Source organism: Haplochromis burtoni, unplaced genomic scaffold (assembly GCF_018398535.1).
Source record: "Haplochromis burtoni strain Fernald_Lab_line unplaced genomic scaffold, NCSU_Asbu1 Contig_141, whole genome shotgun sequence".
Taxonomy (NCBI): domain Eukaryota; kingdom Metazoa; phylum Chordata; class Actinopteri; order Cichliformes; family Cichlidae; genus Haplochromis; species Haplochromis burtoni.
In genome coordinates this window covers 1,034,065-1,060,167 of record NW_024582502.1, presented here as the reverse complement: position 1 = coordinate 1,060,167, position 26,103 = coordinate 1,034,065, and the positions used below count along the sequence as shown (strand labels likewise).

Here is a 26,103-nt window from a genome sequence, read left to right as displayed (position 1 = left end):
AGAAGGACAGGGAGCGGAGGGGAAGAGAAAAAGAGAGAGACGGTTGTTGTTGGCAGAGAAAGCATAAGGCCCGAAGACAAGGACAGCAGGAAAGTATGGCTCGGAGAATCCAATGATAATTCACTCAAACACTAGCAGCCCTTACAGCAGTAATATTATCTCTGAAGGATTTACACACTAGTCTTCCCTCAACAGGCTCTAACAGCAACTCCACACATGCATTTACAGGGACTAGCACACTGCAGCACAAAACACCCATGTATTGACCCATTGATGTACCCTTTCATATATATCATGGCAACAAGTGCACACATACACACACACAAACCTAGAGTGTGAATACCTAACTGCTGTTTCAGAAACTCACAAATGAATCATGAATATGGATCTAAACAATGTAATTGTGTATATTTGTGCCAGACAGTAGACGGCAGACGTTAACACACACACACACACACACACACACACACACACACACACACACACACACACACACACACACACGAGGCTTGAGGAAAATCCTGTTGTGTATTCTGAGAAACTAATAGGAATTTATTCCACTAACTTCTACTTAATGGGATAAAGATGGAATTAAAGTGTTCAGGTGTTGTGCTCATCTGCTCATTATGAGTTTGCATCGGAGGGAAGAGGAAAGTGTAATCCGCTCACACGCAAACGGGGGGGAAACAGACAGCGGCACGACCCGAAGATTATCAATCATCTCTACCAGCCTGGTGTTTTTGCCATTTAACCAGCCCGAGCAGCCGATGCGCTGCTTCAATCATCGTCTGCCAGTCTAAATGCTAGTGCTAATTAGCATTCACATGCTAAATTACCTCCCATCCCATGTTTCTTGATTAGGCTTAATCATTCTGACAGCTATAGTTTTACCACTAAGCTTGAAGAGCCAATACATCCGCGGCCATCTCAAACTCTAGGAAGGGGTCCACGGTGCTCTCGTTCACTGAATGCTGGTAGGTGAAGAGTGGATAATGGGCTAAGGACTTTTCCTGTGCTTTATGAACTATATTGCCAAAAGTATTTGCTCGTCTGGCTTCACACTCATATGGACTTGAGTAACATTGCATTGTTAATCCATAGGGTTTAAGATGATGTCAGCCCATCCTTTGCAGCTATGACAGCTTCAACTCTTCTGGGAAGGCTTTCCACAAGGTTTAGGAGTGTGTTTATGGGAATTTGTGACCATTTGTTCAGAAGTACATTTGTGAGGTCAGACACTGATATTGGACAAAAAGACCTGGATCACAGTCTTTACTCTAATTCATCCCAAAGGTATTTGATTGGATTGAGGTCAGGACTTTGTGCAGGCCAGTCAAGTTTTCCTGAGGAACCCATTCTAGTTTGTAGAAGCAGTCTACATGCCTAGGTGCCTGATTTTATACACCTGTGGCCATGGAAATGATGGGAACACCTGAATTTAATGATTTAGATGGGTAAGTGAATACTTTGGGCAATATAATGTATGCTTGATTTAAATAGTTTCATTTAAATAGTTTAAATGTATTTTCTCCAATCACTGATGTTTCCATAAAACACCAGCATCCACTAAAATAATCATAGAGAAAGGAAATCATTCTGCTGGGAGCTGTTCAGAATTGGAGCACTCAAGAGTCTTAAGTTGTAAAAATAATACACCAGTGTAAACACACCCCATTAAAAGACAGTTTTTCTGCATTGTTAATTTTTTGCAGAACTACTAATGATTGGTTATTCATTATCAGCTATCTTAGCAATTAATTGTGGGTGGCTGTGGCTCAGGAGATGGAGTTGGCTGTGGGTTGTAGAGGTTGGTGGTTCGCTTCCTCTCTCGAATTGTCAATGTGAATAGACACGGTACTTAGATTAAGAAAAGGTACTTGAATGAATGTGTGTGCTTGGGTGAATGCAACTAGCAGGAAAGAGTCATACAAGTACCAGTCCATTTACCATTACTTATCTTTCTTTATAGCACAATTGTAAAACAATAACTAAACAATCAGTTATTCCAAAATCTTTTGGCCTTCATTTTGATAGGTTCAGTGAAGAATTGACAGAAAAGGAGAGGGAGAGAGAGAGGGGAAGACATGCAAAGGGTCGCGGGTCAGACTTGAACCTGGGCCGGCCGCTCGCAGCCATCCTTGCATGTGGTCGTCTGCTCATCGCACTGAGCTCATCTTTTTGACCTATGATCCATTTCCTGTCAGAAGGTATTTCTTGGTGCCATTCCTGTTAATATAATTCAGATACTGGTGACAGCCATGTGTGACTCACATGCAGAATTGATGATGACTGGTGCTGATGGTGGAGGATGATCTAAAAGAAGAACTGAATGATCTAAAAACAATATTTTTTAAAAAACTGTTTTCTGGAAGGAAGACAGAAAAGCACACCCTTTCCAAAGACTTTCCAAAAGCTTTCCTAGGACTTTGGAAAGATCACAACTTTATATGAAATGTTTGAAACTTTGTTTTTTCTGTGTTGTTGTAGACATTTGGGCATATACACTCTTTGGGAATGTTGCCCTTTGTCTGTTTTCTGGTCTTTTTACATCTATCTTCCTAAATGTAACAAGGAAGGCACCGCTTTTTAAAGACATGATAAGTCCCACGGTTTGGAAAGTGCTTGTTATATCTTTATTAATTTATATCACAACTTTTACTTTAACTATAAAACCTTGATTTGAAATTCAATACAGCTGGCACAACTACAGTGGAGAACAAAAGCACAGGGTCTTAGTGAGAAATGCATTAGAGCAGAAATGTAAACTGGCACAAAGTATACAACAGCATGAAAGTAGCCTCCAGTAAAAGCTGCTTAGGATGCTGTGCAGTGTTAGCCACACTACATAAGAGATGGTGGGCAGATTATGACTCAATTCACGCAGTATACTGCTTATTTATTATCTTCTTAAAGGGTCAATGCCGTTAAGGGGGTGGAATGCTGTTAGCTGGGAGGAGTGAAAAAGTGGACAGGATAGGGTCGTGCACGGTACGTCACCGTCACATACTGAAAGAGAGCCGAGCACCGTGGAGCATCTCGCTCTATAGTTGCTTGGGTAATGTCTGAGTGGGACAGATGTAGGATCAAAAGAGCAATGCGGGTGAACTTCTGGTCCACCTCACCAGCTCTGAGATGCCCTGAAGCCTAACCAGTCTCACTTGTCTCCCTGTCTGAAAGCAGTGAAGTGCCAGTGTTATGTCAATCAACTGGTTGGCACAGTTGCCTCGGTAGCGCTGTACTCCAATCAGTCCTGTCACTCAGGCTATCTTCCAAGATAGAAAGGAAAAGGGAAAAGTAATTGGATTTGCTGCTAGCAGGGAAATGATGAAATGACATGAAACCATACCCCTTCACCCACCACACACGTCCGCACACCTATACATTGCTGTGAGTAAATCTCCCTCTTTCTTCCCCTCTCTCTCTCTCCATCTGTCTAGCTTCATCTTTTTGTTTCTGAAATCTGGAAATACTTCAGGCTGTTGAGAGTTTCTTTTCATCTTACCTGATGCGGCAGGAGCACCTTGTTCTCCCAGGTAGACAAAAGAGGAGACGAAATGAGAGGAATGAAAGGATTTCCAGGTTTTTACTGAGATCTGAAGACGGGGTTTTTTAGGATGTTTCTGGCAAACGACGCAGAAGGCAGCCGATAGTGCAATTTCGTGCTGTTAAAAACTCAATGTCCCACCTACACTTTGTCTGCCAACAAAGCAATGTACAGTGGTGTTTAAAAGAAGAAGGTAATCATGTGTGGCTTTGAGGTACAGAGCAAGGACCAAGAACATATACTGCATAAACGCAGTGTGCTGCTGCTAACTGACAGGCCTGGGAGAGGTGAACAGCAGATAGCCAGACTGTCACCATAAAAAAAAAAGACTGCCTCCTATACACAGTATTATATCGCACTGTTTGTTCTGTATCCTAAATCCCACTTTCATCGTGTATCAGACACTGTCTCTCATATCTTTCTTATTGCAACCCTGATAACATACAGTAAGTATGGGCATGGTCACTGTATAAGAGCTATGAAATCAAATGAGCATCAAATGTAATTATTGTAGTCACTTTTGTTCTTTTATGTTTTATTTAGTTTTTTACTATTATTTCATTTTACATTCTATTTTATTCTCTTCTTCCAAGTAAACCGAAGCCTGTGTTTCTTTAATGACACCATAGTACTTTGCATTATAGTAATCAAATCTGGGGGTAATATCTGTGTGGGTGACCTTTGCTAAAGCTGAATGAGATGAAAGAATAGTTTTAACCTCAGAGATCAGCTTAAACTGAACAGAATAAGATGGCATGACGTATCAAAAAAAAAAAACGTGTTTATTAATTAATAAGATCAAACTGAGATCAAGTGACTGACACTGTGATGAGGGCAAGGAGGAGTAAATAAAAGGCAATAATTATTGAGGCAAGACAATATGGAAAGTGTAGTCATTCTGTTTGGCTTTAGTGAGACATGCACTCACTGGCCTCTTTGTTAGGAACATATACTTGTTGTTAATGCACATATCTGATCAGCCAATCACATGGCAGCATCTCAATGCACTTAGGTATGTAGATATGATCAAGATAAGCTGCTTAAGTTCATCAGAATGGAGAAGAAAGGTGATTCAAGTAACCTTGTTGGTGCCAGAGGTCAGAATGGGCAGACTGCTTTGAACTGAGAGGAAGACAACAGTAACTCAAATAAATACTCGTTAGAGCCAAGGTATGCAGAAGAGCATCTCTGAACACATGACACATCAAGCGTAGAAGCAGATGACCTACAGCAGGACAAGACCACGCTGGGTGCCACTGCTGTCGGCTAAGAACAGTACCAACTGAGCATCATTTAAATACTACAGCCCCCCACATCCATCGCATTGTGACCACAGTGCACACATCACAAAGCTCAATTCATCCCAAATTGGTTTCTTCACCATGATGAGTTCACTACTCAAATGACCTCCACAGTCACCAGATCTCAATCTAATAGAGCACCTTTGACATTTTGTAGAAAGGGAGATTCATATCATGGATGTCCAGCAAATAAAGCTGCAGCAACTGTGTAATGCTTTCATGTAAATATGGACCACAAACCTCCAAGGGATGTTTCCAGCACTATGTTGAATGGATGCCATAAATAATTAAGGCAGTTCTGCAGGAAAATGGGGTCCAGTTTGATATTAGCGAAGTGTACCTGTGTCATCAGCGTAGCCATGGAAGTTCTTGATGTTACTTAGACCCAGTGGAAACATGGAAAACAGGAAATGACACTGGGCCCAGAATGGGTTCCTGTGGAACGCCAGGTAATGCCAGGTCCTTTAGAAAAAAAGCTTTTCTGATTGTGCAAGAGGCTTAGCTAACGTGGAGAGGAGATCATTCTCAGTGCTATGAAGAGTAGCATTTTGTAAATCAGTCAAAAAAAGATATGTTTCAATAAAAACACAGCTAGTTCAGCCAGAGCCTCGTCTGAAATGACTTAATACACTCAGGCTGAGGGAGGGACCTTCAAAACACTAAGAACCTAATCACGGTCCCACAGCTCCATTAAGTATCAAAGAGAGCTTTCACTTTGACACACGGCCCTTAATCAGCAGTTCACTTCCATCAAAAATATTCTATATAAATACGTCTCAAAGGTGAAAACCGGAGTCAGCAAGGTCGGCTAATAAAGCAGAATTAGTTCTTACAGGCACAGTCAGAACCTATAAAGAAGAAAGCCAGTGGCCCACGAGCAAGGCTACTGTTTTTTTTTTTACACATACATGCCACGTGTTTAGCCAGTCATGACATTTTGATTAGTTTTGCTGATGAAAGGCAGCATAGATTAACCCTGGCTTATGTCATAGCTCTCTTTCTCCCTCACACACACACAAACCTGTACCAACGCTTATCCAATGAACTGGCTCCATTTAAGATCTACACTACTGATTATATATTCATAGATCAATCAATACAGAGTCTAGCAGCCGGGACACGTCCACGGGGGCAGACACACACACAACAACAGTCACACTGCAGGAATTTTAATGAGCAGGAGCGTGTGTGTATGTGCGTGCGTGCGTGTGTGTGTGTGTGTGTGTGTGTGTGTACATCAATACAATGCAGCTTTACATTTCATTAGGCCAAGGAGCACAGTTTAACTTCCAATGAATAGCAATAAAACCACACGGCCTGTAACCATCTCTCTCCATCTGCTGCCTCAGCTTCGCTTTCTTTCCCTCCCTCGTTCTAATCCCAGTCCTATTCCCCTCTCCCTCGCCCCAGAATTTATTTTTGCACAAATCAAGTTCAGCCATTAAACAGCTGTTCTCCAATTTAGCCAAAAAGACCTTATTTAAACCTAAAACGAATCACTTCCTGCGTGAGGAAAGCCTTAGCGGGCACGGGCTAATGAAAAAGCCCAATAACCCGGCTGTAGCTTGAATTGCTGTTGATTTATAGTGATTGTCATCCCGTCTCGCCATTATCCCGCTCATATAGACAACAGCATTTTAATGCAGCATCTGCATTGATCTGTGTGTGAGGACACTGGCAGCCTCCACCCCGTCGTATTCACCTTCCTTCCTCCATCCCCAAAGCACAGGAAGACACGGCGGCTGAGAGGAGATGGGATTCCGATCAGCGGGATATCATCCAGGATCTGCTGACCCCCACAGTCTCAGCGCACATACAAATCATCTGTCTGCACAACCGCAGACACAGTCCAAGGGGTCAGGCTGCAAGGACTAGCGGGCTAGGTTTCAGTCGACTTAGCAAAACTCAAGTGACAGGAAGCTGTGTAAGGAGGCGTGTGTGGGTCTGTGTGAGAGTGTGCGCATAGTATCAAAGCCTATATAAAAGCAGTCGACAGCAGCGTCGCAAAGGCTGTTCCACAGGCTGCGGAAACACACAGGCCTCCTGCTTAAGCTGTCAAATATGTGTCTAAAACTGCAGCAGCTGAATCTTTAAAACATCTGAGCTGAGCTTAATGGGACGCGACAAAAAGTAAAAGGCAAACTTAAAGACGTCGCCCACTGAAATAAAAATAAAAGAATAGACATCAGCAGCTGCAAAATGATGCTTGTCTACTAAAAGAAATGTCTGAAACTTCATAAGCTCAATGCGGCAAAGAGTGAAATGCCGATCTAACATTTCTTTTCATTTACTTTCTGTGTGTATGCACTTTTTATCTTCACCTGAGTGTGTTTATTCAGCCTCGGTAGTATTGATGACACAGACGCACTCCTATGACGAGCAGGGGGAGAAAAGAGAAAGTATAGCTAAGGCTCAGGAGGAGCTGATTGGCACACGCACCATGCGATCCACTCCACACGGGTACTTCAGGAGCATTATTATAGACCCACAGGTGCACACATACACGTACACAAAGAAATAGCGTGATGTTCTTATGCTGAACACGGCAGGAAATTACTGCTAGCCTGTGATTGAGCACAGGCACACGCAAAGCACAGGTTTCCTTCACCCGTCCCTTCACCGGAGGTACTCAGGAGACACATAAAAATCATCTGCACCCACCTTATAGCCACTCAGACACTCTCACTGCCTTTTGACAATCCTGTGACTAGACCACAAAAGAACACTCAGCAAGATAAAAACCACACAGCTCCAGTTTGTCTAGCAGTACGAGCTCCACTCTGTACATCCTCCACAAAGACACACACACACACAAGCTCGCTCTGCAGGAGAAAACGCACTTCTCCAGAAACTGCTGCTTTACTTTTTTTTTAATGTATATGTCTTATTTGGTATGTCTCAAAAGCATTCAGTGACAATGGCAAATCACTGAAAAGCTATTTCAAAATAAAACAAGCACAAAATGCCACCCTGAACAGGATAAGCGGACGCGAATGGATGGATGGATATATATATATATATATATATATATAGCCTCGTCGCTACACTGATATATATATATATATATACACATGCACATTCAAAGCTGATATCTACACTGAGCGCTGATGATAAAGCCATTTGTCAGCGATGCCAAAACCAATGACCACTGAAAATACATCAGAAAATGACAGAAAATTGCTTCAGAGTGAAAAGCTTTTCTATAGTCCATGAAACACGCATACTCATGCAGTATACACACACACACACACACACACACAAACCCTGCACTCTTACCAGAGCCTTTAAATCCCCGTTTCAGTCACATTTTGTTAGTTTCCTTTCACACCACACCACTGTCAGGTGAAATGTTTGTATCTGATCCTTTTTTTTTTCATTTTTATAGAATGCATATGTGGTGAGATCTGAGAAGCTTTGAGCCAAATCACACTGAAACACCACTGAGTTTTGTCTTTGCGAAGAGTCTCTGTGTTAAACAGATCTGCGAGGATGCAAAGGTGCTTCGGAAACTCCAGCCTACCTTCTTTATGCGTCCGCTACGAGTGCCCGTGAACGCCACTGTGTTGCCACGGTAATCATAAGCAGCCACGGAGGTCATGCCGTCGTCCTTGTCCACATAAAGCGGGATGCCCTCGATGGCGGTGGTGCCCCCTAGAGGCTGGTTGAAGTCCTGGCCGCAGAAGTTGTCGTCTATCTGTAACGGCTGTGCAGAGGGGGGGGGGGGGGGGTTGAGAAGGGAGAGAAAGCCATTAACTCAACCATTAACACTTTCTAAATCCCTTCTCTTGTTAAACTAACATTAATTCTTAAAGAAGGAGGAGGATTTCAATCCCTCCAGCACTTAGCAGAAATTTTATGGCTCCTGGAGTGAAGCCAAGCCATGGCAGATTTACTGAGAAAATGGTATAAACTTATTGGATGTCACTGGAAAAATTGACTCCAGTTTCCTGAACTTTTTTTGTTTTGAGATGTTGTTGTAAGTGGCAGACACAAGGCTGACAGGGATGTGTGTATCTCATTAAGGGCAAAAAGCCACACAAAGCCAGTTCATGCCTCTGTGTTTGGTGTGTTTCCTTCCATTACAGGCTTTGATTATTTCATTGTATGTGATGTCAAACTAAGTAATTAAGTATCTCAGTACGGCCTGAATGGATGAACAGTTGATTGCTAATGTTTAAAATATTGATCTCTTACTGCTTTGCCAGTGTAGTTTCTATCAGTAGACGAGCCAATACAACAAGTAAATCAAATGGAGTAAGCATAAACACGGAGGGGAGGGTGAATACATGAGCAGGACACTGGAGGAGGGAAATGACAGGAAGTAAATTATAGGTCAGATTAGCATATCATAATCAATGTGTCTTGTATAGCCTCGTCGCTACACTGATATGTTGATATGCCAAGCCTGATTTATGAATACGGCGCAAGTGGAAAGGTGAGTCTGTGTAACAGGCATGTCATTAAAACCATGTGTCGCATCACAAGGTTCACCTTACTCTGACATGCGTAACGGTGATGATCAGCATATGCACCACTACTGTAACATTACACGCGCTGAGAAGCATGTTGAGAAAGACACACACACACATCTAGACAGAAGTTCATCCTAAAAACTAAAAAACAAAACACTATTCAGTTCAATTCAGTTTTATCGATAAAGCGTCAAAGCACAACAACAGTCACTTCAGCGTGATTTATACTGTATACTTGGCGACAGTTGGAACGAAGAACTCCTATCTGCTGCAACCGGTGGAGGGGGAAGTAATGCTAGAAACAATGCACCAACCAAAAACATTGGTGCACTTTGGAGGAATGTAATGCAAGTATCTGGCAGCTAATAATTTTCTGTGTGGCTAAATGTATTAGTTTGTATTCCAATTACTAGCACTAATTAGTAGGCATCTGTTTGTCAGTGATGCACCTAAGCTGTCTATGGATACTAACCAAGCCTGCCAATATTACCTCATTAACCTTGTTCAGTTTTGACCCAATTCTTCACAGCTTCCTGTGTCTCTGAAGGGACAGCATGAATAAAAGTAAGAACATATTAGCTTTACTTCTCTCACCCATGAGTTTGTCTTACTTTATACAAGACGCTGTTAGCTAGATCCAGGTACTTTCACAGTCCAAACACGTGCAGTTAGTGGAGTTAGTGGAGTTGTACTGCTGGGGACGTGTCTAGTGTGTACCCCCCACCCCCATGATCCTGAATTGTATAACCCTTTCACGCATAGTTGTCACTACAGTGGACAGCTATTCAAAGGCTGTTTTCTGCACATAAACCACTACATTGGACACTGATGTGTCACTCCATACCCTGCCACCCACTCCAAAGGTGATGTTGTCCACCTAATTGGACATGTAAAAAAAACTCTTTGAAAAGTACATGTTCAAAAAATTAAGTTCAAAAATCTTTTTTCATGCCTAAAGATGAATAAAAATACTTAAGAAAAAAATCTGGATTGAGGTTGTCATAATTCATGCATGAAAGGGATAATTAGAAAATAATGGATAGACGGATGTTAGCTAGTTATTTTCTTCTGCTACTTGTTCATTTTTGTCCAGATAGCCAGGCTCATCAGTATCATGGATGTGCAACTGAACCACCAGGCATCTGCCCTTGACTGCCACCCAACACGCATCACACCTGAGCGCTACACCACCTCCTGTGGTTGATGAGCCCACAGAGGATGGCTGGGAAGAAGCAGGTCTGAGCCTCTCTGCTTAGGCTGCTGGACCTGCGACCTGGTCGCAAGATGAGCATCAGAAAATAGGCAGATGAAAGGATGGATGTTCATTTTTGGGTACACAAAGTATAATTATTTGTCTAAAAAATGTAAAAACCTCTGGTGATATTTAAATCATCCTGCCTCAAAACACAGAGGGACATATTGACAGTGACGCACGGATGTAATGCACTGTGTACACGCACAGACCCAACTGAACACAATAACAATAATAAAAGAAGAGAAAAAAGCAATATATCAATACATGCACAAAGAAGAACAATGCGCACACTCTCACACATAAACACACACGATGACGATTAAGACTCCCACACCACACAAATTAACATGCCAGCTTTCTCTTGTTCATTACAAGACGTATCGTCACTATAGAGACTAATCAATCAACCCCACCCCTCCAAAACAGCAAAGCTGTCAGGGAGCGTGCGTTTGTGTGTGAGGTAGCGAGGTTAAAAAAGAAAAAAGAAAAACGGGGGGCTGAGAAAAATGCCTGTGGCGGTCATTGTCTGCCTTCTACCAGACTTTCAAAGGCAGCCAGAAACATGGCAAAGTTTAACTTCAGTGAACAAAGACACAAAGTGACAAAGTGAGTGAGAGAAGGGAGAGAGGGAGGGACACACACAACAGCTTTGGCTTTTGTATGATTTACATAAACATGTTCTCAATTTTGGAGCTGCTCTGCGAGAAAAAGAGGGCAAAGAGAGACAAACAGGATGAAGAAAAGGGAAAAGGAAAAAAGCAAGCGAGGCGATGCAGAGAAGATGAAGACAGATATGAAGGTGCGGGAGAGAAGGAAATTAAAAAAGGAGAAGTGAATTACAGAGGGGGACAGAGGGGGAAGTGGCAGGAGGAGAGGGAAGAAGGAGAAAGAGCGAATGGACACAGACGGTCACGGCTCAGTGACAGTGTGAACCCTGGCCTTGGGTCTCTGCCACACAGTTTGCCCTGATAAAGACAGCAGAACTAGACCTCCATTCATTTCTTTCACTCGCTTCCTTTTTCACTTCTTCTTTTCTTTTTCCCCTATTCTAGTTTCTCCTCACCCTGCTTATCCTCCTCTGCTTCCCTCTTGTCTCTTTTCCCTTATCTTCCTTCAAATACTTCCCTCGTAGCTTTTCTTTTCCACAGGAACTGGCCTTTGGGAAATCTTGTCTGTCTCTGAAGGATGCCCCCCCCCTTCACAAGCCTGCAGCTTTTCGAGACCACCTTTTCTTCCTTCTTTCCTGTAACAGCTTTATCAGAACAATGATCCACTGTTACAATAATTAACTGAATGCACTTGTAAAGGGTCAGAGGAATGACCTATGTGTCAGAAGCAGTGCTAGTAAATAGTATAAAATATTAAAACCATCAGCTATCTTTCGCGCAAGCCCAAAGTTTAACCTGATGCCCATGTAGGAACTGTTTATAATAGCAGCTTATAATATCATCATTTAGTCTGGATTTATTTATGCTGGGCGGCCCATACTTGTAAACTAATCTGATGAATTCCCAGTGTCTGTCAAGCTCGCGCACACAGAAGCGAGATCACCATCTTCCCAGCGCTGTTGTCGGCATGCTGAGGACGCTAATGGTTTGTTATGTTTAGCTTGACTTGCATCATTACCATAGAGTCAACAGCTCAGATTGAGGCACAGTGGAGCGTTCAGTCGACGTGTTTTCACTGCAGACAAATGTGGCCTCACACAGACCTGACATCTGCTAGCTGTTGTGTGCCTTGTAGACATGTAATTCCTATAGTCTGCCTACTTTATCATTCCTCCGCAGCTACTCATTAAGGAGAAGCCGAAGCATTTCCAGCCACCAATATGAAAGTGACTTAAGAGCCTAATTAAAGCATAATAATGCACATGATACAAAACCATGAGGGAAGAAAAAGAGAAATCCTCACACACATTTAATTATTTAGACTTCAGTCGTTAATGCTACAGAGCATACTGTGACTCCATTCATACTAAGCTAAAAGTCTCTTTAATCGATATAGTTATGTATCGGGTGTCGGTGCATCATCAGTTTTTCAAACTGTAACTAATCAAAGGTCAACAGAAATGCTAGCTTACAGGGTCTGTCCGCTATGAGGGTTTCATGGCTTCACGTTATGATGGAAACGAGTCTGATGTTCATATTTAAATGATCGTCTGCTTGTACCCACCAATACATTAACAGTAGAAGCTATCAGTAAAGAGCAACACTGCTGCTTTGCAGCTGATGGATGCCAAGCTTATAAAAAATGCCTTTTTAAAAAGAGTGTCTTCAAGGGTGAAACACAACAACAGCGACCACTCGGGAAGTATTGTATGTGCTCCTATAGCATCAGTTATAACAGAACTGTGTTTTACATGCACTTAAAAGAGCATTAGCTGCTAGCAGTTTGAATATGCCATCATAATAATCTGATGTTTGCTATGTCTGCAGACGTCAGATTATTATAATTATATACTGCGCGTTTTTCCTGCGTGTCTTATTTCACTCCCATGTGTACTTAAAGATCGTCACTGTCCTCCATACTTGCAGTGGATTTTTCATGTTTAACTTCATGTTAATTTAGGTTTAATCTGCTATCCCTACCTGGACGATTACACCACACTTTGTGTAAATCAGTGCAACGATCCTTCACTTGTGCCTAACATAAGGTGACCTGCTGTAGTCTTTTATTAGTGCGTTTATAGACTCTATATAGCTTGTCCCTGTTGGCCTGGTGGACCTCTGACCATGCTATTAATATTACTAGCTATAGCTCATACTCGGGACACTGTACATAGCATTATTACACACAACCACACACCTTTGTTCTATTTCCAGGGGGTTAGACAAGGACAGAGTCCCCTGTGTTGTCCTTACCAAAGACCTCTGCTGTACACAGGCACTCGCTGGCCCCTGGCAACACGCGCACACACAGACACACACAGACCCCTGCCAAACTCTTGCTGGGTGAATGATGATGGGGTGACGAGGGAAAGAGTGGGGCAAGTGAGATAAGGGGAAAAGGAAAGGAGATGGAAAGAGGGGGGGAAAGGACAGAAGAGGGGAGATAGGGAGGAGAGACATGGGGGACGGCTCAGGGGTCAACAGCACTCTTGTCGCCACTAATGAGCCTCAAGCCAGGAAGACAGACACAGAGAGAGTTTAGATTCCGCCCTGTAAACTGCCTATTAACTAGGGAGAGAGAAAAAAACAGCAGAGACCATACTGTGGTTCGAAAGTATGCAGCACTGGGAAGAACATGTTACCAACTTCACCACAGCTACAGTGAACCCATCCACCCCCCGACCACACACACACACAAACACACACACACACAATCACAAATCGTAAAACAACTATTCCACTTCTGTTTGTCGTTTGCCTTTTTTTTCCTGACTCCTCACTTACAAGTACTTTGTCTGCAGACTTAAGGCTGCAGCATCTGCTTTCAATTTGTAAATACTTGTATTTAAAATGTGTATTTCAATGTCACACATAGTGAAAAATATCTGGCAAGCATACTTTAGAACACATCGATTTTGAAGCTCGAACAAAAATTGACGTGGGGTGTAGGTATATTTGTTCTTTTAGGTCTGCTTCTACAGCAGCAGGTTTCGTGTAATTCACAGTGGACGTAGCAGGATCACTATATGCAACGTAATCAGCGCAGTGTGCTTTCTCCTTCCTGAAGAAGCCTGTCCTGAAGTTTTTCCCTCAAACATGTTAGAATGAGATTCACATTGCAGTGGTAAACAGTCGGCTCTCCTATAGAGAAAATAGGGATTCTTAAAAAACTCATTTTACAACTTTTATTACTGTGCCAATGGTACTTTCAGATTCCTGATAGACTCTTGTAACAATTTACATGGAAAAAAAAAAAAAGAAAATCCATCTACTGCTTAACAAAAAGACTCTTATTACATTTCTCTTTCCTGTCTAGGTAGTAATTGGCAACAATCTTTGTTTGGATGAAAAAAGAAACAAGTTCAAAAAGTAATCATATTTTTCTTGTGCAGCAGACTGAGTAGTTTCTGAAATTACCTTCAGAATAACTACGTTTTGTTAAATAAACTTTAAACTGGGTTTTTCAAAAGTTGCAAGGAGAAAAAAAAGTATTTGCTGTTTGGAGAAATGCTTGTTTATAGATTTGGAATGCTAATAAATGAGAAGCAGCAGTCAGGGTGAGCTACAGCCAACCTCTGAAGCATGGAGAACAGCTCCTTTGCTATGACTTTCCATTGATTTACTCTAAGGAAATTTTTATTCGCAGCTGGTCATTAAGTGCCGGGGGAATGTGCTGCGCTAGGCTCAGGTTTTTTCTATTTGTGCCTGTTTGGGTTGACCAGCATTTGAATGTGTCGTCTACATAGCTGGCTCAATTTCAGCCACGTGCCGACCCTTTTAAGCTAAATCTGAAAGCAGGCGCATGGATAATTGTTTTTCCCATAGACTGTAAATAAACAACGGACACAGCTCACTCGCTGGATAGCGAAGTCGTGTTGCAAAACGTCAAGCTGAGCGTTTTTGCCACTGAACTGACTAAAGCGACGAAGTCCTTAAGAAATGTTTCTTGAGGTCATAGGTCAAGTGAGTTGTAGTATTGTTTTCCCTTTAACTTCTATATTTTTAGGCTTCTTTTTGCAACCCCACGACTGCCCTCTGCTGTCCATTACAACAATTCAGTTTTGAGGAACTTTCAAATTGGATTTACTTCCCCAGAAGCGACATCCATCTTTTATATATAGTCTATTCCCGGTCGAGGGAACTTTTTTTTTACTGATGGTGTGTTAAATATGTGCACTAGTCTCCTCCCCACTCTCTGTCACGCTCTTTAGTTCTCTGAGTAACATACTGAGAGTGAAAGAGTCAACCGTCTAATCAACTTAAATTGTGAGCAGATTGTCTTTTTCCAATTTGACTCATTTGCAGAGATGTAAGGGAGCACTAAAAAAATCTCATCACAACGAGAGGACAGGGGAAGGAAGTGAGCGAGTGAGAGACAGTGATTGAGGTAAACTGAAAGGGAGAAAGAGAGAGACAGAGAAAGATGTTGTCAACATGCTCTCCAGAGAGCCTAATGCCTCAAGCATCTCCTCATCCAACAGTGGCATAAACACATCGCTCCAATCCCGCGGAGAACACGCGAGTGTGTGCGTGTGTTTCTGCATGTATATGTTAAACACAGTTCGTGCCTCTTTCCCATGTGAGAACGATAATGTCGAAGCGAGAGTTGTACTACAGAGACGCGCTGGCTGATGCAATGAACAACAAGACTTGCAGAGGCGAAAAGAACGCATTTAATTATGCGGGGTTAGCGTGTCTCTGTCTTTTTTAATAAAGAAAGGGTATGAGATGCGACTGCCAACACTCACACACACACACACACACACACACACACACACACACACACACACACACACACACACACACACACACACTACCCTGGCCTACATCCAGGTATTTGTTGTGACTTGGCGTTGGAAGCGGAGGACAGCAATGGTTGGCCTTTCGGTTTCCCCACTGAGCCAATATCTGCTCTCTAATTGGTTGTTAATGAGTCAGAGTGCATGTGTGTGTGTTTTTCAGGGCATATGACAAACAAGCAGAGAGAAAGACAGTGTGTATTCGTGTGACAGTGGAGGGGGGGTGCAGTGGGGATCTTAAACATCTGTCTAACAGACTGGAACACTTGAAGGTTTGACCTGTTTATGCACAAATACACAGACAAAACCTATACACACACATCCTTTGTAGCTAAATGTGCATTTGTATGTGCTATAGTGTGTCTGTGTGTGTGTGTGTGTGTGTGTGTGTGTGTGTGTGTGTGTGTGTGTGTGTGTGTGTGTGTGTGTGTGTCTTGCAGAGGCAATACATTCCTTGCCATCACACACACACACACACACACACACACACACACAAAGTGGACTTAGTGCAGACATCTGGCAGAGCAGTCTGCTCTAATGGCAACAGAACTACGAGCATCTGCATCTCACACCCACACACACATGTGCATGCTGTCACATGCACATAAAGACAGAATATTACTGCAGTTGGTGTAACAACTAATCTAATTAGATAAGCACAAGATACCAAAGACTAATTTGTCACAAGTAGTTTTTGTGCCAATGTTCCAAAAACCCTGACAAAACGCTGACGCTCAGCCTTGAGAATTTTTGAATGGTGTATTCTGACAACAACCTAATTTAGGGATTTAGCCATGACACTGCAATATGAAACAGTTATAAAAAAGACACACAAATGAGTTCTCTCTATTCATCTCCCACCAAGGTATTCTTTTGGGGAAGGAGCTGGATTAATTAAGCAGCAACCTTTTGGGCAGACAAAAACTTCAGTTGCTTGAACGGCTACTTGAGGCTAGCTCCAACAGTGAGTCAATCCCCATATAATCTAATGTAAGATAATACTGGTAATCATAATCATATGTATAACTCATATTTCATTCCAACTTTGGTATTATTAAAGCCTAGCTAACATGGCTAGCTTGGCTGTGCTCCGGTTCTTTTGAGTGAAATTCTAGTATTTTACATGCATATTATTTACAGGAGACTGAAGACGCCACTTGAATGAGCGTCAAAATGTTTCTCCCACTGAAAACGCTACATCCGGATGAACAGAATCAACTTTTGGGATTTCCTCACCTGGATGATTGAGCAGGCATCAAGATGTTATTTACTGTAGCACTTTCTAGCCGCTATCCAGCTGTGCACTCTACCCACAAAGTGTATGGATAGCACATCCTCTCAGCTTTCAGGCCTCTCCTCTGTGGAACTTCTGTGTGTTTATGCAACACTTTGCATTCAATATTTACTTATTGTTAATCTCTCACTCCCACTGTATGTGTTTTATCCTGTCATCCTCCCATCACCATTAATCAGTCGCAGCAGATGGCCGCCCCTCCTTGAGCCTGGTTCTGCTGGAGGTTTCTTCCTGATAAAAGGGAGTTTTTCGTTCCCGCTGTCCCCAAGTGCTTGCTCACAGGGGGGTCGTGTGATTGTTGGGGTTTTCCCTGTATTATTTTAGGGTCTTTATCTTACAATATAAAGCGCCTTGAGGAAGCTGTTGTTGGGATTTGGTGCTATATAAATGAAATGAATTCAATTGAACTGTTTGCAGATTTTGCTATAGTAGCCTTTGGGTAGAAATGCCAAGAAATAGAGAGATGTAAGTGAAAATGTAAATATATGTAAATATAGATGCTTCATGGCTTTAAAAATAACTGCCATCCCAAATATTTATTGAAAAGAAAGCTGAATTCACTTGTCTTTTTTTTGTATATACAAGCACTCACAGATGTTTAGTTAAGGGCCACTAAAGGTTTTTCTTTCAGGTTCAGCGATTCACAACTGGAAACTAATACAAATTAATACCACTGTAATAGATGTTGCCAGTCTTGGAAAAATAAAAAAGGGAGAACCATTTCTGTTATCTGCCAGATTATTTGCAAAAAGCACTCCAAACTAAACCATGCTGAGTTATCCACTACACACTAACACAGCAGCTGGAGAAAAACACGAAAAAAACTGTTCAAAAAAATGTTAACGTGTCAACGAACTGTTAACTTTAGTTTAACAAATAAAAAAGGCAGATCATTTACTTGGCATCCTCGTTATTACATCCAGAACGAGGTGTCAGTGGCTTTTTATGTGGGAAATATAAATAAATAAATTTTAAAAATTAAATATGCTTTCTCTTTTTTTTCCCTCCACTATTCTGCGAGTTCACGGGTGGAGGGAAGACACTTCGACATTTCAGCATCTGTTGTTTTGGCTTGGATGAAATGAGGAGTATTAATGGAGGGATGTAGGGAGAGCCTGGCAGCATGGAGATGTGCTCTGGTGGAACGAAAAGCTGCAGGCGAAAAAGGGAGAGAGAGCGAAACTTCAGCCTCAGAGGTGAGAGTCAGCGGAATAGCTGGGATGCCAAGAGATCAACATTTATTTCACAGCTAGATTTATTCTGCACAGTTTTCTTGCACTCTGCTGGTTCATTGTTCTGCACCCAAACCTGAGTCTTGTGCGCGTCTCTTGTCGTTTTGGCTCGATTTCTTTCACCCTCAACGTCTCAACTAAAAACAGTCAAAGTAGTTGAAACATAACTCACATAAAAACACATAACACTTGACTGACCTGCAATGTGTAAACTTGTTGAAGACGTATTTGTCTGTGCATGACACTGCAGCGTGTTTTGCACTCTGTCGCTCACATCAACCCCCAATTTCCCACTTCTTTTTTGTATTTTTGAACTCTATTCCCCTTATAAACAGCGTCTGCACAACATGCGCAAGTATAAAAACACCATAGAGTAAATTTGGAATTATCTGAACAGCTCTGGAAATAACCCACTGTCTAACTTCCTAACTAAAGCCATCCCTTCTTCCGTTTTTCCACTCCTTGGTGCAGGAATCCACGCATGTAGGATGCCTCATCGAGTTCAGTGTTTATGGCACTCAATGTACTTTAAAACGCCTTGAAACACACTTTTGGGTTAATTAGTTTTAATTGCCGACTTTCAAACGGAGAGGATGAATCACGAATGCGGGTCCTGTTGCTTTAAGTGGTGCCCTGGTGAATTCCAAAACAAGGTGGAGCACATTTGAAATCCCTGTTAGTCTCTGCAATTGTGAAGAACTGATCCCCACTGGGAAACTTTTCTGGGTCATAAATTCATGAAGGTGTGAAGCAAAACAAAACGCACAAAGCAGAGAAATCCCTAGAGGCTGAGGGAAGAGAGGGCTAGGATCCAACACTTGAGTGTCAGTTGGCCATATAGGTTAATGTGCCACAGTGGGACAGCAGCTCGCTTTACCCCAGATAGCCTCTGCCATCAACTGAGCTAATTCCACATGGAAAGTTCCAGTCTGCCATGTCGGGGCTTTTTTTTCTTGGCACAGTAGATTTGTTGACAGCAGTCATACATATTTTCAACACTGCCTGCTGGAAAAATGTCTATTTTCATCTTCACATTAGTGAAATTTGTACTGTAACACAACATGTAATCATGACTTACCTTCATCTACATTAAGATTCAGAATTTTAACTAATACAGTTTTACTGTATTGAACATCAACGCTTAAAGCTATGTCTCTTAGCTGCTTTTGATGTCACAGTCCTGGACGTTTGAATTTCGTTTTTTTTTTTTAACATTTTCTTTATCGTTTATTCTTTATGGCATTTTGAGTTTTGTCCTAAGCAGGTATCTCCCGGTTGGTTTCCTTATGTTATATTCTCAGGCCTTCTTAGTTTTAGTTTTGCTGTCTAGGATATCTTCACGGTTATAGTCAGGGTTGGGGGTTAATGTAATCACATTACATTTTTCAGTAATGCATTGCTGTGCTAGATTCAATAATCACTTACAGTTGGGGGTACTTGTTCCCCCCTTTTAGAGTAACTGCTGTAGTTGATACAGTGTTGAATGCCAACATCTTTTTTGAGCTTGCCATCAGCATCTTGTTGCAAAGCTGTATTCCTTCAGAACAGCAGCTTCACTCAACAACTTGAATGACTAAGTCCACACACCTGAAATGAAAATAACATACAGATTGTCTAAAGTCTGAAATCAAAGACATGCTTTAAGCACTTAAGACGGGGACCACTGGCAGATCATTTCAGCTGCTGCTAATTAGCATAAATTCTGTGGGATGTTTGTGTGCTCTGTGCAGGCAGCTGAATTTTCAGTTTCAGGAATGAAATACACCGACTTAATACTTTTGAAACGTGACCTTCAGCGCTTGGATCAGTAGGGTACACCTATTCTCTGTATTTGTGAGATAATAATCAATATTTTTCAAAGGTTTTCAGCACAATAATATAATAATAATATAATATTTATATTCTCTCGTTTTTAAGCTTGAGACTGGGCAGGTGTACCGAGCTGTGCTGAGGTATATATAGTTTCAGGTTGGATCAGTACTGGCTGGTATCTACTGTAATATTTAAGGATTTTAAGGGCCAGAAAACTTTATTAGGACATCACAGACGTCTAGACTGACACAGATACATGGATACAGAAACACTTTTGGTTTCCAGAACGCATCTGCTACTCTTGGCCTACATTTACCAAATGTAGGCAAACATCACATCTGTGAATTTGCCAAAATGCACTTTCTATGTAACATGAGCCAGATGATGCTCTTTAAGCTATTCTGTCCATCTGAGCACTGCACACTAAAATCTGTGTAATCTGAACTAAAGCCTTCCCTGACAGCCATAATCCAATTATTACAGACCTCTACAGAAATTCACCCAAATATGAGAGGCTGTAGAATACTACGGGGCTGTACGGTGAGAGTGGCAGGCACAGAGTGACACAGAGCAACACAAGCTGAAAATACAGGCATGCAGCTCCAACTCCATGCATTCATGCACACTGCGGTGCAACCAGACTGAAATCAAATGGCATGCTATGTGCAATTTAACAGGATTACAAGTGGCTGAGTTACAAAATTCACACACACATACATATATGTATTGTAAGAAAACATGTAAAAAGGTAGCACATCACAAACTTTGGAGTCAGCAAGGACGAATTACTCGCTTTGACTCAAATCATAGCAGGAATACATTTCTGCACTGCAGCACGGCGTCTTTATGTGAGTTATACCAACTGATCCAAAATGCTTTTCACAGGGACCAGTCAACAGTGCATCATTAGAAGAACTGAATACAACAACGTCTGCACTGATCATCTTGCAGATATGAGCAGAAACTTAATAGAGAAGCCGGCTCATCTATAAATTTTGGTGGTTTTGGATGCACACACTTAATATCATGACATCAAATGATTTTAACAATGCTGTATTTCCTTCACTAAAGACGTTATGTTGTTGGTAGTGTGTACGTGTGTGCGTGTCATTCTGCCTGTGAACACAATAGTTCGAAAAAAGTTTGGATGATGATCTGATAAAACTTCGTAGGGCTGTACAGTGGGGTCATGTTAGCAATCTATTAAAATTTGGATTACATCTACAAAGGTCTTCAAGGTCAACTTAATTATTTATTGGTCAAAAATTGACAAAAAGCCTTAGAACTGTGGCATCTATTACAGACATACAGAGAGTAAAGATTAAATAAAGATAAAAAATATCACATCACATTTGACCTCTGACCTCCTCTTCAAGATCAATAGAATGATCTTAAGGTTAAAGTGCTAATAATGCTACATGGAGCTATTTAAAACTATGTTTCTTACTCTGACTGACTGTATTGACAACATATAGACATATAGGGAATAATATATGGGGTTTAAATAATAATAATTTAATGGGTTTTCTTTGGGAAAACATATTAAAATTGTGATTAAAGACTGATCATATTCAGGATCAGAGTTTCTCTTCAACTTGAAGTCAAAGGAGCTTGCAAAGAAAAGCGTCTGGACTTCTTTAAGTTCTTTAACTTAAAGAAGTCCAGACGCTTTTCTTTGCAAGCTCCTTTGACTACGATGACCTGGATGACTGAGAACCTTCACAGACATCTTCAACTTGAAGCATTGCTGTATTACACTTTATGCTGCATACAATGGGGGCTACATAAGATGCAATAATGCATTTGGGAAAAGTGACTGTTTTAGTCCTTAGCTGTGTACTAACTCTGCCCTAGTGTATATATGTAAATTAATTTTATATATCTAGCATAAACGTACTATGATGTGAACAAACCCAGAAAACAGATGCATTTGGGCCTAATTTGGGATCTGGCTGGCATTTATGCCTCAGATACGGCACTGGCAATTACTGTTCAGACCAGATGTGGCCCAAATGTTATGAGCTGGGGCTTGACACGGGTTACAGCAGGTGTTGAGTGGGCCTCATGTGACCGACAAGTCATAGGATGGCGCTGACACGAGTAGCCCCAAATGTTGGGTGTGCCAAAAGAGGCCCGGATGTCGCATCATAGCCTCATCCTGATATCTACCACTCAAAGCTAAACGTGACACACAGAAAACTGCAGATGTCAGCCGCATTTGAGTGAAATACTGTTATCTGGGGGGAAAAGAAGTTGACTCATTATTGACTATAAAGTTTGTGCTGTTCAACAGTTCTTATTAGTTCCCATGTTGTCGTGCAACCTTTTTTTCTTCAACACATAGTTCCAGTGAAAAATTAAACATATTTCTAAGACATGTTGGTAGTGAAATGTTTAAGATACATAAAGTAAAAACTGAATCGCTGCAGGCAAAATGGATTTCAGACCTGTGTATGCGTATCCATATCCAGACTGAAAAAAAGAGGACGCCAAGGGACGTCTTTAAGTTTTATCTCGCCTTGGAGAGCCTGCTGAGTAGCTGGCAGGAGAACCCAAACGAAGCTGGGACAATCCTGTACATTTGCTGTAAACCTGCACATGCATGAATATACCCCTTCCATTTCCACGTACAGTATATGAATAATTGAAGGAACAAATATGCATTAATTAATGAATACGGCGGCGCTAACACACATGCGTGCACAGATGTCTGTGATAAACCCGTGCAAACACGAGAAAGCATAAACGCCCATCAATAAATAATTACACTCTTCATTAGATGCTGCAGGTCAGCATTTTGTGAATGTGCTGCATTGATTTGTGGCCTGGACGACCACCAGAGGCTCGTAGTGAAAGGGGGAGGAAGCTGTTGACTTTTTGACCCAGTTAAATAGCTAATAGGAGAATTGTTTTTCTTCTATTTGGTGAAGTTGCACCAGCTCCAGACTTTTTTTTTCTCAGCCTAATAGAGAAGGACTATTCATTTTAAAAAGCGATTCTTAAACTGCGCTCTCACTGTTGATATTTCTGTTCAGCGTCAACTTGGAAATCTGCTGCTGAGTTTCTGAGAAAAAGGTCACTTCAGATCCAACTCAAACAGCTTTAAGGCTAAGCAGTCACAAGCTCCAAACACTCCAAATCCGTAACAAGCTCACACTCTCATGAGTGCCACTGCAGCCATTAATCCACTTTGTCATGTGGTACACTTGACAATGAACACCACTGTGCATTAAGTTTAGTTAACGGGCACCATTCCATTCATACTGGATCGGAGAATTTCCCTGTTTTGAATTAATATAAATTAGGAGATTTCAATATGAAGAGGGGGGCTTATGTGACTCACCCTGGAGCAGAAAATATCACGACACAAAAACATATGGGGAAGTGTTACGGCTGAATTCATTAAAATGCCTCGAGGTATCTAACATTTCGCTGTGTCATGCATCAAAACGTCTTTAAAAGGCAGGAGAGAAAAGTGCACCTCATCAAAAAGTACTTCCCCCCCAATGGGCTGTATTCTAGACAGCATCTGACAGCAATTCACCCCTATGCCGCATGTATTTATCACAGCGCTGTAAAAGAATCTCTTTCCAAGTCACTTAGTCTCCAGCAGAGTCATAAAAAACTTGAGTTTTTTAATACAAAGGGGAAGTTCCCGCTCTAGCCTCAGATAACACAGTCTGCTTTCAGTGCAATCACCTGCTCTTCTAGAAACAGTGTCAACAGTAGCAAAATAAGGCAAGGCAACGTACAGATCATAGGTTGAGCGCCTCTTTTTTGGGGGAGAACACATTTATGCCCCATTACTTTGGAACAGCTCATAATGCAGAACTATATTACTGTATTTCATTTATTCACTTGTAGCGCAGACAATAGTGAACCACCTACAGTTGAAACCGTGATAGATCATGAATCTGAATAATTTATCCATCATCAATCTTAAGTTTCTTAAGTGTAGTAGTTTCTGGCAAAAGCTGGGGTGCCACTCAGAATGAAAGTCAGACTTTTTTTCTTCCCTACCCATCCAACAAACAAATTGACTCTTAGTCCAATCCCTTGAAAGCAGGAAGTCCACAATACACATAAGACATCAAGGAAAACACAAGAAAAATGAAATTTTGTGCTGTTTCTAACTGCAATCAACTATCACACACATTGCTCCTTTTCCACTCAGCAGTCACAAAGCCAAATGTTCAGCCTCTCCAGCTATGCTACAATAGTCCTACAACAGTTACAACAGCTCCCAATGAAAAGCATCTGACGAGTTAAATTTGGACAAATTTGGTCCTTTGACTTTTCTTTGTAGTGGTTGCTATCACTATGAGACTTTGTCTAAGCTTTCTGGGGTGGTTGTACACAGCAAATTCAAAAGTGTTAAATGTTTTGGTGTTAATAGTCTTCTTGCAAAAGTAGAGTTAATTTTACTCTAAGTAGAGTCACATTCTTTTAATGTAACTCTGAGGTGTAAAATGATAGTAGTTAAAATCGAGCGTTAAAAATGAGTGTTTCTATGTCAAATCTGGAGGTGTTACAATGGAAACATTAACTCTTGACCTCTTAACTGAACTCCTACAGGGGCTATGACACTAATAGAGTAAATTCACAGACTCCGCCCCCAGCACCATAGGCTCCAATCAAAGCTGAAGTGAAGCCGTTTCAGAACATTTTGCTCTACATATTTGAGTTGTTTGCCATGCTTGGTAAGTCATTTTTTCAAAGATTGTTTCAATTATTATTCTTAGCTTTTACTTCTGTGGCTCTTTGGAGTTGAGACAAAGCTGTGTGAAAGGCATTAGCCATGTTGCTCGGTGATATTATTCTGTTTTAGCTAGCTGAAAGGTATTGTTTGCGGGCAAATACCACAGCCTTGAAAAAAAGCTTGCATGTGAATTTTCAGTCAAACTTTTGGTCAAATGCACCTAAAACAATGTCTAGAATGTGAAATGTTGGTATAATGGTGCTACTTGAAGCCTGAAAATGACCTCCCATAAAAAAATTTAAAAAATGAGCAAACAGCAGTAGCAGAAGTCCTGACTTATGTTAGCATTTAGATCCCTCCAGAGTTTTGTGCACACGGTTTAGGTAAAAATGAAAAAGGTTGAGGTTTTACATTTAGTTCAGTATTACCTGCTGCCTGTATCCTTGTCTTTTGGGAAAATACTTTAACGAGTAATGGATCAAAGAAGATTCCTTTTTTTTTTACTGTGCTGCAATTGTTTACTGGATTATTTGTGCCATTAATTAGTGTCAACTAATTTTTATTCAATCTCCACACAGGATATGCTTGTGAAGATGGAATATGGGGGAGAGCAGAAGTGCGTTGAAGTTCCACAAAGGGATGAATGAAGGACATGCATATTGTATTGAAGAAATAAGTGATGAGAATGCTGTTATTTGCATTTACCATGTCAGACCTTTTGATAAACAAAATTCTAATGAAAGTGAGAACATGTACACTGTTACATCTTTCAGAAAATGTTTTGAAATTGTGGTGCACAGTTCAGAATAAATGTTTTTCAAGAACCATTGCGTCTTTTTAGTAAATGTTTATTTCCAAAAGAAATTTCTAGAAGTTCAGAACAGTAAAATTCCCGCTTTTTAGAATTAATTAGAAGATAACTCTTACATAGTTAAACTAAAATACTCTTTGAGAGTTAATATATAAACTCTTAACACCAAGTGTTAAATTATCAACTCCAGACAGATTTGGTGTTTAACACTAAATCAGAGTTAACGTACCAACTCTCCAAAAAGAGTTAAATTAACACTCTCTGGTGTGGACCAAT

At 41.2% G+C, this 26,103-nt stretch overlaps 1 protein-coding gene across 3 annotated transcripts in view; it reads right to left on the bottom strand.

The window, feature by feature from the left end:
* Window positions 1-26,103, bottom strand: part of LOC102303056 (plexin-A1) — a 315,477-nt gene that overhangs the window by 235,900 nt on the left and 53,474 nt on the right. For all 3 annotated transcript variants that reach the window (XM_042224566.1, XM_042224568.1, XM_042224567.1), the window contains exon 3: window positions 8,366-8,548. In XM_042224566.1, coding sequence (XP_042080500.1) covers window positions 8,366-8,548 — 183 coding nt within the window. The remainder of the gene's footprint in view (window positions 1-8,365; window positions 8,549-26,103) is intronic.